The sequence below is a fragment of the Stomoxys calcitrans genome, chromosome 2 (assembly GCF_963082655.1).
Source record: "Stomoxys calcitrans chromosome 2, idStoCalc2.1, whole genome shotgun sequence".
NCBI classification, from domain to species: domain Eukaryota; kingdom Metazoa; phylum Arthropoda; class Insecta; order Diptera; family Muscidae; genus Stomoxys; species Stomoxys calcitrans.
The window spans coordinates 186,843,066-186,861,022 of NC_081553.1; the positions used below are offsets into that span (position 1 = coordinate 186,843,066).

Sequence of the window (17,957 nt, forward strand, 5' to 3'; positions counted from 1 at the left end):
CAAGACCTGGTGGTCTTATCAAGACCTGGTGGTCTTATCAAGACCTGGTGGTCTTATAAAGACCTGGTGGTCTTATAAAGGCCTGGTATCTTATAAAGACCTGGTGGTCTTATAAAGACCTGGTGGTCTTATAAAGACCTGGTGGTCTTATCAAGACCTGGTGGTCTTATCAAGACCTGGTGGTCTTATAAAGACCTGGTGGTCTTATAAAGACCTGGTGGTCTTATAAAGACCTGGTGGTCTTATAAAGACCTGGTGTTCATATAAAGATCTGGTGGTCTTAAAAAGACCTGGTGGTCTTATAAAGACCTGGTGGTCTTAAAAAGACCTGGTGGTCTTATAAAGACCTGGTTGTCTTATAAAGACCTGGTGGTCTTATAAAGACCCGGTGGTCTTATGAAGACCTGGTGGTCTTATAAAGACCTGGTGGTCTTATAAAGAGCTGGTGGTCTTATAAAGACCTGGTGGTCTTATAAAGACCTGGTGGTCTTATAAAGACCTGGTGGTCTTATAAAGACCTGGTGGTCTTATAAAGACCTAGTGGTCTTATAAAGACCTGGTGGTCTTATAAAGACCTGGTGGTCTTATAAAGACCTGGTGGTCTTATAAAGACTTGGTGGTCTTATAAAGACCTGGTGGTCTTATAAAGACCTGGTGGTCTTATAAAGACCTGGTGGTCTTATAAAGACCTGGTGGTCTTATAAAGACCTGGTGGTCTTATAAAGACCTGGTAATCTTATAAAGAACTAGTAATCTTATAAAGACCTGGTGGTCTTATAAAGACCTGGTGGTCTTATAAAGACCTGGTGGTCTTATAAAGACCTGGTGGTCTTATAAAGACCTGGTGGTCTTATAAAGACCTGGTGGTCTTATAATTACCTGGTGGTCTTATAAAGACCTGATTGTCTTATAAAGACCTGGTGGTCTTATAAAGACCTGGTGGTCTTATAAAGACCTGGTGGTCTTATAAAGACCTGGTGGTCTTATAAAGACCTGGTGGTCTTATAAAGACCTGGTGGTCTTATAAAGACCTGGTGGTCTTATAAAGACCTGGTGGTCTTATAAAGGCCTGGTATCTTATAAAGACCTGGTGGTCTTATAAAGACCTGGAGGTCTTATAAAGACCTGGTGGTCTTATAAGGACCTGGTGGTCTTATAAAGACCTGGTGGTCTTATAAAGACCTGGTGGTCTTATAAAGACCTAGTGGTCTTATAAAGACCTGGTGGTTTTAAAAAGACTTGGAGGTCATATAAAGACCTGGAGGTCTTATAAAGACCTGGTGGTCTTAAAAAGTCTTGGTGGTCTTATAAAGACCTGGTGGTCTTATAAACACCTGGTGGTCTTATAAACACCTGGTGGCCTTATAAACACCTGGTGGTCTCATAAAGACCATGTGGTCATATAAAGACCTGGTGGTCTTTTCAAGACCTGGTAGTCTTTTAAAGACCTGGTGGTCTTATAAAGACCTGGTGGTATTAGAAAAACCTGGTGGCCTTATAAATACCTTGTGGTCTTATGAAGGCCTGGTGGTCTTATAAGGACCTAGGGGTCTTATAAAGAGCTAGGGGTCTTATAAAGGTCTAGTAGTTTTATAAAGACCTGGTGGTCTTATCAAGACCTGTTGGTCTTATCAAGACCTGGTGGTCTTATCAAGACCTGGTGGTCTTATCAAGACCTGGTGGTCTTATCAAGACCTGGTGGTCTTATCAAGACCTGGTGGTCTTATCAAGACCTGGTGGTCTTATCAAGACCTGGTGGTCTTATCAAGACCTGGTGGTCTTATCAAGACCTGGTGGTCTTATCAAGACCTGGTGGTCTTATCAAGACCTGGTGGTCTTATCAAGACCTGGTGGTCTTATAAAGACCTGGTGGTCTTATAAAGGCCTGGTATCTTATAAAGACCTGGTGGTCTTATAAAGACCTGGTGGTCTTATAAAGACCTGGTGGTCTTGTAAGGACCTGGTGGTCTTATAAAGACCTGGTGGTCTTATAAAGACCTGGTGGTCTTATAAAGACCTAGTGGTCTTATAAAGACCTGGTGGTTTTAAAAAGACTTGGAGGTCATATAAAGACCTGGAGGTCTTATAAAGACCTGGTGGTCTTAAAAAGTCTTGGTGGTCTTATAAAGACCTGGTGGTCTTATAAACACCTGGTGGTCTTATAAACACCTGGTGGCCTTATAAACACCTGGTGGTCTCATAAAGACCATGTGGTCATATAAAGACCTGGTGGTCTTTTCAAGACCTGGTAGTCTTTTAAAGACCTGGTGGTCTTATAAAGACCTGGTGGTATTAGAAAAACCTGGTGGTCTTATAAATACCTTGTGGTCTTATGAAGGCCTGGTGGTCTTATAAGGACCTAGGGGTCTTATAAAGAGCTAGGGGTCTTATAAAGGTCTAGTAGTTTTATAAAGACCTGGTGGTCTTATCAAGACCTGTTGGTCTTATCAAGACCTGGTGGTCTTATCAAGACCTGGTGGTCTTATCAAGACCTGGTGGTCTTATCAAGACCTGGTGGTCTTATCAAGACCTGGTGGTCTTATAAAGACCTGATTGTCTTATAAAGACCTGGTGGTCTTATAAAGACCTGGTGGTCTTATAAAGACCTGGTGGTCTTATAAAGACCTGGTGGTCTTATAAAGACCTGGTGGTCTTATAAAGACCTGGTGGTCTTATAAAGACCTGGTGAACTTATAAAGACCTAGAGGCCTTATTAAAACCTGGTAAACATTTTTTCTTTTGCTTCTGATGTATATATTCAAAAATATTACTACACACTGTTTTATTTACATAAAATTCTTAATTCATTTTCTTAGATTAGTTTAACTTATAAAACTTTTGATCGAAAGCCTCCCGCCACAATTGCTGTAACATCGGAAGGATTACGTCCACGGGTCTCTGGCAAATAGAATAGCGTGAGGAAAAACACAACAAAACACGATAAGGCAAAAGGTAGAAACGAAAATGATCCCCACATATTTTGTATTGTGGGGAATGTCATGCCTACGGCAAAATTACAGCTCCATGATGCTAAACTGCCCAGAGACATGGCCACAGGTCTGGGAGATACCTCAAAGAGCTCTGGAAAATTGAAGAGACTTGATTAAAAAGCATAGTGGGCTTTCACCGAATCACATTTTACCTGATCCAATGAAGAAGGGAATCGGTCCAATTCCAAATTGAAAGAAAGTTATGTAAAAAAATATGCAGGCAATACAAGCCATGGCAAACCAAGAAACGTAGTCCTGACAACACAAAGGTATGAGGAGATTTATAGATAAGATTAGAGAATATATAATGCTCAACGATATATGGTATAGGGTATGTAAGATAAGTTTCAACCCCTTTTGGCGATTTGTTTTCCATACTTACAATGTATTGCAGCAATATGGCAAATCCCAAAAGAAATATGCCGCAAAACATGGATGAAGTCAACATAAGAGGCCTTCGATTAACTTTCGCCATGAGATAGGGTACGAACAAAGATGTTACCAGATTCATGCAACCAGAACCCACATTGGCCCATTCAGCGGCTTTATCCGATAGACCAGCTTTTTGGAATATTGAGACAGAATAATAGAAAATCTAAAGAAAAGGGGGGTTTCACATAAGGGCTAAACAAATTCTTCTCAATTACCTACCGCATTAATGCCTGCCAATTGTTGGCCACCCTGGAAAGCACAAACCAAGACCAAGGGCAACAGCAATTTCTTATCCTTAAGCATATCACAGAAACCTCGAACATTTTCAGTGACTTTTGCCTCTTCGTCCATTATATCCATTTCTTGGGTGAAATCTTCCATTCTAACCTTGGCACCTCTTAAACGCTGCAACTGCAATTGGGCTTCATTGCGATCAGCCTTCACCACGGCCAGCCATTTAGGACTTTCCGGATATAGGCAGTAGGGTGTAAAGCATAGGCAAACAATAACCACATATAAGCTGAGGGCAATATGCCATTGGGTGTAATTACCCAAAACGCTGCTCAAGCTAATGAATTGTGAAATTACTAGGCCCGTATTCAGGCCTATGACACAAAAGACTCCCAGAGTTCCACGCAAGGCCAAGGGGGCAATTTCACTATGATACATGGGCAATACTGTCGTTGTTATGCCACTTGCTATTCCCGCAAGGAAACGACCACAAATGAGTACTTCGAATGAATACAGAAGGCGACATGTGTAGAAACATAAACCTCCGAGAAAGTAGAGTATGCCACAGATCAGAAGAGATCGTTTTCTGTGGAAAGAGAATTTAATGAAAACTTAAGGAACAGAGGCAAACTTCTCTCTTATCAATGAGTGTAGTCTGATTCAAGGTAATGATAAGGGGCCTCCTTTTTATAGCCGAGTCCGAACGGCGTGCCGCAGTGCGACCTCTCACATAGTTTCCCACAAATGTCGCCAGCATTAGGAGGGCATAACCACCTCTGAAAAACATTCCTTTAAGGAACAGGGGCAAACTTCTCTCTTATCAATGAGTGTTGTCTGATTCAAGGTAATGAGAAGGGGCCTCCTTTTTATAGCCGAGTGCGAACGGCGTGCTGCAGTGCGACCTCTCACATAGTTTCTCACAAATGTCGCCAGCATTAGGAGGGGATTACCAACGCTGACAAACATTCCTTTAAGGAACAGCGGTAAACTTCTCTGTTATCAATGAGTGTTGTCTGATTCAAGAGGCCTCCTTTTTATAGCCGAGTCCGAACGGCGTGCCGCAGTGCGACCTCTCACATAGTATCTCACAAATGTCGCCAGCATTAGGAGGGCATAACCACCGCTGAAAAACATTCCTTTAAGGAACAGATTCAAACTTCTCTCTTATCAAAGTGTGTTGTCTGATGCAAGGGGCCTCCTTTTTATATCCGAGTGCGAACGGCGTGCCGCAGTGCGACCTCTCACATGCTAATTGCTAATTTTGCCCATGAACATTCCACTAAGGAACAGAGGCAAACTTCTCACATATCAATGAGTGCAGTCCGATTCAAGTTTAAGCTCAGTGATATGGGACTTCCTTTGTACAGCCGAGTCCGAACGGCGTGCCGCAGTGCGACACCTCTTTGGAGCGAAGTTTTACATGGCAAAGTACCCCACAAATGTTGCCAGCATTAGGAAGGGAAAACCACCGCTGAAAATTTTTTCTGATGGTATCGCCAGGATTCGAACCCAGGCGTTCAGCGTCATAGGCGGACATGCTAACCTCTGCGCTACGGTGGCCTCCGCGACCTCTCACATAGTATCTCACAAATGTCGCCAGCATTAGGAGGGGATAACCACTGCTGAAAAATTTTTTTTTGATGTTCTCGCCAGGATTCGAACCCAGGCGTTCAGCGTCGTAGGCGGACGTGCTAACCTCTGCGCTATGGTAAAAATAGTTTCATTTAAATAGGATGGCTCAAAGTATTCCGTGTCTGCCTATTATGCTAAAAGCCTAGGATCGAATCCAGGCGAGAACATCAGAAACAATTTTTGGCGCTGATTATCGCCTGACTAATGCTGCTGATTCTTTTGATAGCTTCAACCACGAAAATCATGCGATGGAGGCGTGTGTCGACGCCGTTAGTTTCAGGGTGATCAATGTCCAATAACGGATTGTTTCACCAAACATGTCATCACTTCTCTAGGAGTTTAAACTGCAAATAGGTCCTAATCGGTAATCGCAACGCCAGATTTTTGACGTAGCACATAGGGGAAGGGGACATCTATAGAGTCCGTGGTGATGAGGAGGTCAAGCTCCTTTTGTGTCTTTCGCCCGCATTGGGGAGGAGAAGACATAGGGTAATGGGTGAACACTTATTCTCTTTTCTGGATTTTCACCTCACCAAGTCCTGTGTTCATACGGATCTCTGCAAAATATCAGAGAAGCCCTCCAGGGGCTCAAAAAGTAAAGTCGGAAGATCGTTTTATATAGAAGCCAAATCTGTACTAGGACCGGTTTGACCCATTTATAATCCTAACCGACCTACATCTGAAGTTATTGTGCAACATATCCCGCAGCTAGCTAGTTGATCGCTTCAGCTTATCCTCATGAATGATGTTTAGACGTGTCCGATACACTTCTTGATCTCCAAGTTAACTTTATAAGGTTGAATCAATCCTAGCTGACGTGTCTAGGCGATTTTTGCCTAGGGCAGTTGGTTTTATGCACCAGAGAATTTTTCGTTACCAGAGGCGCTTCTGTGATCCTATAACGGTGAGATTTCGAAAAGTAACCGAGAGATAACGGGCTATCGTAAAGCAACCTCAGAGATTAGATGGTTACGAATACCAAAAGTTTACTAGGGATGCGAAGGGAATTTTTTTGAAAACTGTTGATTACCGGCAAGTGGGGACAAAAGATGAAGGAGTGCACTAACCACCAGAATTGTTGTAAATGTTCGCTCAGCAAAAATGGCCAGACGGACGATGTAAAAGAGTCATACAACAGGAATGGTAAGGATCATGGTCGCACATGATCTAGAGATCTGAGCAACATGGTTAAGTAAGGCGAGTTCACTCGGAGGCCAGTTTGGCCCATTGTGATAACTTAGATAAGAACGAAAAAGAATGAACATGTGAAACCTCGGACCATATCTAGAGGTTATACACCAATAAAAGAACATGAGGAATGGAGAACCAGAGAAGGGGGTGTAGGGGTATGTGCCTTGGCCGGATCTTATGGCACCCTCCGTCGGAATTATCCCGCAAGCACGTATATGCCTTCGCCGGATCCTTTGGCACCCTCCGCCGGAACTATCCCGACCCGATCACAAATCTTTGGAGAGAAGGGTTTTTCGGTCCCTTGTATTGAGAGGCTCGATGCCGCCATAGAAAGAAGCAAAAAGAAAAGTGAGAGAAATTGCAAGAAGTTATAACCCCGAAACCCTTGGGGCCTCACATACAAAGTTGTGATAAAGAAATTCCGTCCGACAAGCTAAACGGCGGAGATGGACGAGTGTACAATGGCACATATAGTCCACACATTTTACCTCCGATATAAATGTAGAGAATAAGAAGATTATTAAGAGACTGCTCCTCTTTGGAGTGTAAGAAGGCGATTGACGCCTTCTCTGAGGATGGGACAATCCGCATCTTTTGGTTGCCGGGCCATAACGGAGTAAGGGAGAATCAAAGGGCAGATGATTTGGCAATGAAGGCCAGAGAACTGTTGTCGATAAACTTGGTTAACACGAAGATTTTCGAGTCGACGTAGTCCGATTTAAGGGCGTGGGCGACAAACTCAGCGAAACGGTCGGTAGGACGACGAAGACTCAATGGTTTGAACCGGATCGTGAGAGGACGAGGCTATTACTGAAAGGAAGTAAAGGAGGTAAATCTTTCGGTATCTTAACGGAATACATAGGACTACGAGCTCACTTATGCAAAATCAATGCGGCAAGTAATAGCATGTGTAGGGCATGTGGGGAAGATGATGAGACGTTGGAGCATTTTCTTTATCATTGCCCGGCTTTCGCGTCTAACAGATACCGGCAGTTAGGTGGGGACACGATACCGGACATGAACCAACTTAGATGAGTGGTACAGAAAACAATTATAATTAAAATTTTCTTTTTCGAGATTCCTTTTTTAGTTTTTAGATCGCACAACAAGCCGATTACTGGCTTAGGTGTATGTCCATAGTGGCATGGGGCGGATTAACATCTGCACCCTCTTTTCAACCTATCCTAACCTAACCCTACCCAAGAGACTGCTGACAACATAAGCCCCTCCACGATAGAGGAGCTAAGGAATGCGGTCCGTAGCCTCCAGAGCTAAAGAGCACACGGTCCCTAAAGAATACCGACTGAGATCATCCGGCAGATAGCTAAAAACAAACCGGAATTTCTTCTGATTATGTTAAACAGGAGGCCACCGTAGCTCAGAGGTTAGCATGTTCGCCTATGACCCTGAACGCCTTGATTCAAATCCTGGCAAGACCATCAGAAGAAATTTTTAAAACGGTGGTTTCCCCTCCTAATTGTGGCAACATTTGTGGAGCACGAGAAGTTTGGCGCTGTTCTTTTGTGGAATCTTCATGGGCAAAATTTGCATTGGTCAACAGATGTCTACAGAAAGGAGTTTTTTTTTATGTATGGAAGATTCAAAAGTTACTTGGTGCAGCATTTAAAAGGAGCGATGTAGGGCCCACGAAGCCCGAAGGAGGAGATGAACGGGAGAACGATGCAAACTAACGGGAGAGCGAACAAACACTCATCGATCGACACAACCGTAGAGATTATGAAGAGTCCACTGGCAACATAAGCCCCATCACACAATAGCTCCTCCATTGTAAAAGGACTTATGTTGCTATTTTTGTGAGCAGGAAAGGAATATCGGCTGAGGTCATCAGTCCGACAGCTGAAAACAGACTCAAATTTCTTCTAAGAATGTGGACCGCTAAAAATAGTTTTTCCAGGTTGTATGAAAGAAACAAAAGCAGGGGAATGATCCCACGATCCCACAAGGAGATCACTTTGTATGCTGGACACGGCTGAAAAGATTTTGTAGCGACTCATAAAGCCATAGCTGCAGGGCGCTATCATTGTAGGAGGTGGGCGGCCCTCAATAAGAAAACATGGCTTCCAATGGATTGGAAGCCAGTGGATTTTGTAGTGACTCATAAAGCCACAGCTGCAAGGCGCTATCATTGTGGGAGGTGGTCAATAAGAAAACATGGCCTCCGGATAGGAATATTCATTATTGGAGCTCTGAAAGATGTGGTGGAGGTAGTAGATGCGCTGGGCAAAGAAACCACTACTCTAGGCCATTTGTCCCCTTTTCCACACTGAATGTAAAGATCGCATTTTATGGCATTTTGGGAACTCAGATAGGATTTTAGTGTACCGGTGTATCTGATGGGAATGATGGGGAATTCCTTTAGAATAGGATTTGGTCTAGTGTTTAGTTACACAGACTTCTATATGATGAGATGAGATGGTTCCAAACTAGACGGCTAGGTGAGCTTTGGGGCGAACTCTAAAGATCTAGAACTGGTCATATCGAAAAGGTTAAAAGGAAAGATGTGTATCATGCAGAGATCCTTGCAATTAAGGAAGTGTGATGTCATAACGACGAAGATATAATGTCATAACGACGTTTTGCATAAATATCTTCTCAGATAACCAGACAGCCATTAAATCCCTGGAGAACGTATTTCTGAAAAACTGCTCTCGACTGTCGCAGATCTCTCAACGAGATGGTTGAACAGTTCAAAATTCACCTGTTTTGACTGCCGGTCCACCGAGATATCATAGGGAATTGTAAAGCGGACGAGCTTGCGAGACTAGTAACTACCTTACACATTCCTGGGAAACTGGAATCTGTGGGTATGCATCTAGTTAAGTTTTCAGAACCAGGCCCGAAGGTCAACGAATGATAGATGGTCACAAAGAGGGGGCTGTGAGCATTTCAAAACTATGTGGCCTAATATAGACTTGAAGAGGTCTACCGGCTTTGCTGTCACTGGCTAGAACAGACGTCTCAGTCATTGTGTCCTTCATGACCGGTCTTCACTTTTTCGCCGCAATCTTACAATAAGCTAAATTTCAATGGGTGTTGACTCACTTTTGATACTCATAGTACCTAGTACCGATCCCATAAAGTATATATATTCTTGATCGTAGTAAAAATTTAAGACGAAGTTGTCTCTTCGTCTGTCTGTCTTTAAAAATAGAGATATTGAGCTGAAACTTTGCACAGATTCTTTTTTTCTCTATAGGCTGGTTAAGTTTGAAGATGGGCTATTTCGAACCATAGCTTGATAAAGCCCCATATAGACCGATCTGCCGATTTAAGGTCGTAGGGCCATAAAAGCCACTTTTGTAATCCGATTTTGCTGAAATTTGGGACAGTGACTGGAGTTAGGCTCTTCAACATCCTTCTTAAAATTTGCCCAGATCGGTCAAGATTTGGATATAGCTGCAATATACACCGATCTCTTGATTTAAGGTCTTGGGCCCATTAATTGTCCGATTTCACCAAAATTTGGGACAGTGAGTTGTGTTAGGCCCTTCGGCATATTTCTTCAATTTGGCCCAGATCGGTTCAGATTTGGATATAGCTGCCATATAGACCGATCTCTCGATTTAAGGTCTTGGGCCCATAAAAGGCGCATTAATTCTCCGATTTCGTCGAAATTTGGAACAATGACATCCACTCGACATCCTTCTTCAATTTGGCTGAGATCGGTCCAGAATTGGATATAGCTGCCATATAGACCGATCTCTCGATTTAAGGTTTTGGGCCCAAAAAAGGCGCATTTATTATCCGATTTTGCTGAAATTTGGGAGAGTGAGTTGTGTAAGGCCATTCGACATCTTTCTTCAATTTGGCTGAGATCGGTCCAGAATTGGATATAGCTGCCATATAGACCGATCTCTCGATTTAAGGTTTTGGGCCCATAAAATTCGCATTTATTATGCGATTTAACTGAAATTTGACACAGCGGCTTATGTTAGGCTTTTCGACATCCATGTACTATTTGGTCCAAATCGGTTCATATTGCGATATAACTGTTATGGGACATAAGGTATGCAATTTTCACCGGATTTTGATGAAAAGTGGTTTACATATATATCCGAGGTGGTGGGTATCCAAAGTTCGGACCGGCCGAACGTAATGCCTTTTTACTTGTTTGACTTTTTTTCGTACAATTTGAATTTTCGTTTTCAGAAAATTGCAATTTTTCCCTATTTTGGGAATCGGACCCCAAAAGAAGATCTTTGGTCTTGACTTCTTGAGCCTGTATAGTGCGCAATTCATATCCGATTGGAATGAAATTTTGCACGTAATAGTTTGCTATGATATCCAACAACTGTGCCAAGAATGGTTCAAATCGGTTCATAAGCTGATATAGCTGTCATATAAACAGATCTGGGGACTTGACTTCTTGAGCTTCTAGAGGGTGCAATTCATATCCGATTTGGCTGAAATTTTGCATGACGTATTTTATTCTTACTTTCAACAACTGTGTCAAATAAGGTTCAAATCGGTTGATAACCTAATATAGCTGCCATATAAACCGATCTGGGATCTTGACTTCTTGAGCCTCTATAGGTCGCAATTATTATCCGATTTGCCTGAAATTTTGTACGACGGATTTTCTCATGACCATCAACATACGTGTTTATTATGGTCTGAATCGGTCTATAGCCCGATACACCTCTCATATAAATCGATCTCTCTATTTTACTTCTTGAGCCCCCAAAGGGCGCAATTCTTATTCGAATTTGCTGACATTTTACACAGGTCTCCAACATATAATTAAATTGTGGCCCAACCAGGACCATATCTTGATATCGTTCTAATAGCAGAGGAAATATTTTCCTATATCCCGTTTTGCCTAAGAAGAGATGCCGGGAAAAGAACTCGACAAATGCGATCCATGGTGGAGGGTATATAAGATTCGGCCCGGCCGAACTTAGCACGCTTTTACTTGTTTCTGATGTTCTTTATGCATGGTATAGTACCTCACATATCTCGCCAGTATCAGGAGGGGAAAACCACTGTTGAAAAGTTTTTTTATGATGTTCTCGCCAGAATTCGAACCCAAGCATTAGCTGCCTCCACTACAACGTTACACAGATGTTAACAGGCCAAAGTTTAATGTTTTCGCATGAAGCGAGGCATCCAACTTCCAGCGTCATATGTTCACATGCCAATCTATTTCCTGTTCTCGTTACGATTAATCAGAAAACACTAGGCCATTTGGAAGTTTCCTAACCCAACAACATTATTGAATAATGTGTTGCTTCTTACCTTCCCAGTTTATTGGCAACAATTGCACCTAGAAAAGAGCCCACAGCACCGCCAATCAAAAATATGGAAATTATGCCGGAGAACACAAGATCTAAACCTTCGGAAGACAAATGGATGTCATAGTTAAGGATAAACATCTCATTGCACCATTGCCGTATAAACTAAAAGAAGAGAAGCACAAAAAGATTTCTTAAAGCAATTCTGAGATGTTTACCAAAAACTTACCACTCCAGGACTATTCATAACTCCCACACAGTACCCCTTGGTACGGCCGTACCCATGGTGGAGCATAAACTGGCAAATATTAACATGGGTGTCCATTGACTTTTCTATGGATTAAGAACGACCAGGGAATTAGTTGATTATTTTTTATTTTTTTTTTTTTTAAAATTTTGCACATACTTTTTGCTTATCTGTTAATGGTTTGACAACTTTCACCTCTGACACTTTCGTTAGATTTCTTTCGTTCAACGTTTGCAATTCATTGAGCTCTCCCATTTTCGAATGTGCACTGAAGGCCGACTGGCCGTGAACTAATTCGCATTTGATATGGCTGTTGATTTAGACAGACATGCATTATTCACAGATAACACTGTGAAGATATGATGATAATGATCCAAACAAATGCTCCCTAATTTATGGGCAACCCATAATCAAACAGAGTGATTTCATTTGGGATTTTATTTGCAGATTGTAAAGTGGAAAGATATTTCCGCCATTAGCACTTACGGCAAGCTTAGCAAATATTGCCTACACAATTACATATTGACAATTACATATACAGATGCCATATGACAATAACATCAATTAAGATAACAAAACAAAAAATATTACAGAAGTAGTAGTGGTAGGTGAATTGGCCTGAAGGTCTTCATGAAAATGGAAGTCGATAGCATACAAATGTCATTTTATGCAAATAAAAATAGTTTATGCGTGGTAAGATAGAGTTCGTTGGAAAATTCCATTACGGAAAAGTGGGAAACTTCTTTCATATCAATGAGAGTTGTACGATTAAAGTGTTGCGTAATGATAAGGGTGCTTCTTCTGGCATATTTGCCATGTGGTACAAGGCACAAATTCTCATAACGCATACTAATCCTTAACATCATGGTAACCCTCGCAATGAGAAACTGACAAGTTAAGCAGGATTAAGCATCAATAAACCAACACAAGGAACGAACGATAAAACTATCAGCGCCAAATTTTCCCTCCCAATGAGAAACTGACAAGTTATGCAGGATAAACGAATATCCTTTCGAATGTTAAACATCATCAATCAGCCAACACCAGTAATGGACGATGAAATTATCCGCTCCTTAGAGGATCATGGGGCTTTTGAATGAACAGAGATAGAGAGAAAATATTTTCTTGGTAGTTTGGCGATGAGTTTTTTTATAAGTGAGCAAGATTGTGGGTGCCTAGTGAAATGAGACTCTGAAAAACTAATTAATCCACGGGCGGACAAGTTAATCACCTTGGATGTGTAAAATTTGATACACCGAGGGATCACCAAGGCAACGACAAGAAACCTCGCTAGATAGGTAGAGGATGCAGATCGAATACCTAAGACGACACTCAGGTCTAATGCGAGACACTGTTATCTGAGAAACAATCTTGGAATGTCTGGTATTTTCATCTAGAGGAGAGAATAGGTTAGGTTAGGTTTAAGTGGCAATCTGCCATCAGACTCACTTAGACGTTTTCGTCCATTGTGATACCACAGGAACAGAAGAAGGAAGATGCCTTCTAGTTCCTACCGTTGAATCATCCAGATCGCTTTAAGAAGCCCAATAACCTTGCGAATCTTTGGTTGGTGGCCACCGTTGCGCAGAGGTTAGCATGCCCGCCTATGACGCTGAACGCCTGGGTTTGAATCCTGGCCATCAGACCATCAGAAACAATTTTCAGCGGTGGTTTTCCCCTCCTAATGCTGGCAACATTTGTGAGGTTAGGTTAGGTTGAAAAGAGGGTGCAGATATTAATCCGCCCCATGCCACTATGGACATACATCTAAGCCAGTAATCGGCTTGTGCGCTCTAAAAACTATAAAGTAACCTCTAAAAAGAAAATTTTAAATTAGAAATTCCGTGCTACTTACAAAATCCTTAATTGTTTTCAATGCCACTCCCCTAAGTTGGTTCATGTCTGATATTGTGTCTCCACCTAAGAACCGGTATCTGTTGTACGCGAAAGCCGGACAATGACAAAGGAAATGCTCTAAGGTCTCATCATCTTCCCCGCATGCCCTATACATGCTATCACTTGCCGCACCGATTTTACATAAGTGGGCTCGTAGTCCGATGTGTCCCGTTGTGATACCAATAGCTATACTGAACTCCTTCTTGCTTCCTTTCAGTAATAGCCTCGTCTTCTCACGATCTGGATCCCCCCATAGGATTTTCGCCGTCCTGCCGACCGTTTCGCTGTTCCACAATGTTGCATGCGCATTCGTCGCCCACTCCCTTAACTCGGACTGCGTCGACCCGAAAGGCTTCGAGTTAACCAAGTTTATTGAGGGCAGTCCTCTGGCCTTCACCGCCAAATCGTCTGCCCTTTCATTCCCCCTTACTCCGTTATGGCCCGGCACTCAAACGATGCGGATTTTGCCATCCTCAGAGAAGGCGTTAATCACCTTCTTACACTGCAAGACTGTTCGTCACATTACCGTCCTGGTTGTTATTGTCCTTATGGCAATTTTACTGTCGGTAAAGATGTTCAGACTCGACGTCCTCGCGTTAGCACCACACCACTTCACGCATTCCATGATTGCCCGGATCTCCGCCTGAAGGACCATATTATGGTCAGGCTGTCTAAAACAGATGTCAGTCCCTGGATTTTCAATGTAAACCCCCAGGCCCACTCTGTCCTCTAGCTTTGATCCATCCGCATAACATGATCTTCCAGATGGCTATACTAGGATTCCGTCAATCCAAGACTGTGCCGATGGCAGCAGTGCCTCGCACTCGACTTCAAGGTTCATCTCAGGTATCCGATCGGAAACTTCTCCACTTCCTTCCATGTTTTCTATTGTCGCCTCGATTATACCGCGATGGTATGAGCTGCTCCCATCCTCAATCCATTTTCCCATCGGCCTAAGTCTCATAGCAGTAGTGGATGCCTCACACTTAATCTGTATGTCAATGGGTCGGATATCTAGAATAGTCTCCAGTGCCCCAGCGGTCCTCATCGCTCCGCCTATGCCAAGACAACATGTTCTCTGAATCTGTTGTATGGTCCTTATGTTGCACTTTTCTCTATAGCAGTCCACCAAACTACTGAGGCGTAAGTAAGTATTGGTCTAATCACGCTTGTGTAGAGCCAGTGGACTATCCTAGGATTCAGGCCCCATTTCGAGCCTACGGCCCGTCTACATAGTGCCCAACATCTGTGAGCCTTCCCATTACGCTCCAGAATGTGACACTTCCAATTTAGTTTCCTGTCCAAGATCATACCTAAGTATTTGACCTTGTCAGATATCGAAATCGTCTTATTGAGGAAACGTGGTGCGTTAAATTGGCCCACCTTTGTCTTCCTCGTGAACAGGCATATTGCAGTCTTCTCTGGGTTAACATTGAGACCTCTGAGGCTAGCCCAGTCATATGCCATATGCAAGACCCTTTCGGCCCTTCTGCTCGTTCGGATCCTTACCTCTTAGAAGTATTATAACATCGTTTGCGTAGCAGACGGGTTCAAATCCCTCCTCAGTCAGCATCCGTAATAGGTCATTAATGGTGGTCACCCATAAGAGTGGCGATAAAATGACCCCCCCCCCCCCCCCTGTGCCACTTTCTCCCTTATATTTATTCCATGGGACACACAATTTATCCACCTGTTCCTTAGCATATGGTTTATCCAGTCTCTAAGGACCGGGTCCACCCGGTACTGGTCTAAGGATTGGATCAGTGTGTGGCTCCGCACATTGTTAAAAGCCCCCTCGATGTCAATGAATACAGGCAGCGTGTACGTTTTGGCAACGAAGGATTCTTCTATTTTATGCACAACCTCGTGCAGGGCAGTCTCCACCGACCTTCCCTTGACATAGGCATGCTGTTTGTATTTGAGCAGTTCGCAGGATGTCATACTCTTTATCATGGTGTCCACAATACGTTCCATGGGTTTGAGTAGAAAGGACGTAAGGCTTATGGGTCTGTTGGCCTTTGGTGTCGCATAACTTGTCTTGCTGGGCTTGGGTTTAAACACCACCCTTGCCTCCTGCCAGGCTTTCGGAGTATATGAAAGTCCTAGGCACGCTGTTAAAATTTTGGCCAGACGAGGCGCCAGATAGTCTGCCTCTTTCTGTAGTAATGCCGGAAATATCTCGTCAGGTCCGGGTGACTTAAATGGTTTGAAGCTCCTCAAGGATTCCTTCACCGTAAATTCCGTAATTATAAACCTTCGATCAAGGTCATTATTCCAAGATTCCTGTGGCTCCGTGAGTTCCGTTGTATCCTGTGGAAAATGGGTTTTCATCAAAGGCCTCAACATGTCCTCCGTTGTCTGTGCTCTCACTCCCATATCGTGTAATAAAGTTTCAGTTTGGACATGGGTTGGTGAGAGAAACTTTTTATCTTGGCGGCGTCATTAACCCTATCGACCTGTTCGCAGAAAAGCTTCCAGGAGGCACGTTTTGCCGCTCTGGTAATCTTATTGTATTCCTTGAGCCGTGTGTAATACACATCCCAATAAACTTCCGCTTTCTTTCCCAATATTGCGAATCTCCCCGGTTATCCAGGGTTTTTCTTGGGCTGATTTCCTTTCCCGAAGAGGACAACTATCTTCGAAGGATCCCCCCAGTGCAGTCTTAATCCTGTTGACATTCTCGTCAATCTCTTCTATGCTTGGACAATCTAAATTATCTTGCCCAAATCTTCTTCTGAGTAGCCTTACGAATTTTGTCCAGTTGGTCTCCAACTTATTTCGGAAGCATATCAGATTCGGCGCTGGCCGTGCTATTCTAAACCTAATGTAGCGATGGTCAGAGATAGAGTATTCCATGGAGACCCTCCAATTCTGAACTTTATCGATCAGATTTTCGGAACTTATCATCACATCTAATACCTCCTCCCTAATCATATTAACAAAAGTAGCGGTGTTACCAATATTAAGTGTTATTAGGTCGTTAGTATTGAAGAACTCTGTCCGGGCTTGGCCCCGCTTATTAGTGTTGGTGCTACCCCACGAAATGTGGTGAGAGTTCGCATCCCACCCTATTACTACCTCATTTCCCGTCTGATTTGCTTTCCTCCTCTGTCTCCTGCGTCGTGCACCGGATCGATTTCTCCGTCCGCTTGCGAGCTTAGCAAAGCCATCGCTTACTTCTGCTGTCATCCCGATGCCCTCATCTCTCGATTCGGCTGCGATGACTGTTTCATTGGCACAGACGCTGTCGAATCCTAGTCAGAAACTCCAACTTAACTTAAAGGCTGGGGACGAACTGTGCATCCCTCTGGTTTATCCGTCTCTTCCTCATTTATTAGTCTGACGACTAGTTGTGCACTTGAAGCATTACTCTCGACTACAGGTGCCAAGGCACCCACACTTATAGGCGGGGAGGACAACATGCTGCGGTCTGATGCCACCACCGCAGATGTTGAGTCTTTGGAGTCCATTTCTAGCCTACTCCAAAAGGCTTTAAAATTTTTTCGTAATAGGTAGTACCGGAATAAGTAATAGGTAGTACCGGAATAGATACGAATATATTTTTATTTTTTCTTTGAGGAGCAAAATAAAAACACGTCCGCTTCACTCAACGGCTACAATACTCGCACTTAATCTGTATGTCTATGGGTCGGATATCTAGAATAGTCGCCAGGGCCCTATTAGGCGGGGTTTTCATCGCTTCGCCTATGCCAAGACAACATGGTCTCTGAACCTGTGGTATTAACCTTACGTTGCACTTTTTCTCCATCGCCGTCCACTAAACTACTGAGGTGTAAGTAAGTATTGGTGTAAACACGCTTCTGTAGAACCAGTGGACTATCCTCGTATTCAGGCCCCATTTCGAGCTTACGGCCCATCTACATAGTGCCCAACATCTATGAGCGTTTCCGGTACGCTACTGACTGTGACACTTCCAATGCAGTTGCCTGTCCAAGATCACTTCTAAGTATTTGACTTTGCCAGATATCTAAATCGTTGTATTTAGGGAACGTGGTGTGTCAAATTGGGCCGTCTTCGTCTTTCTCGTGAACTTCACTCTTCTCTGCGTTAGCATTGAGATCTCTA

The 17,957-nt window shown here is 43.2% G+C and overlaps 1 protein-coding gene across 1 annotated transcript; it reads right to left on the bottom strand.

Annotated features, from left to right (window-relative positions):
- Positions 1-2,827: 2,827 nt before the first annotated feature.
- LOC106086228 (solute carrier family 2, facilitated glucose transporter member 1) lies at positions 2,828-12,230 on the bottom strand. The gene is given in 8 exon segments (XM_013250805.2): positions 2,828-3,081; positions 3,143-3,245; positions 3,373-3,585; positions 3,642-4,239; positions 11,733-11,893; positions 11,958-11,995; positions 11,998-12,061; positions 12,135-12,230. Coding segments are annotated over 8 exon segments (1,527 nt in total).
- Positions 12,231-17,957: the final 5,727 nt, after the last annotated feature.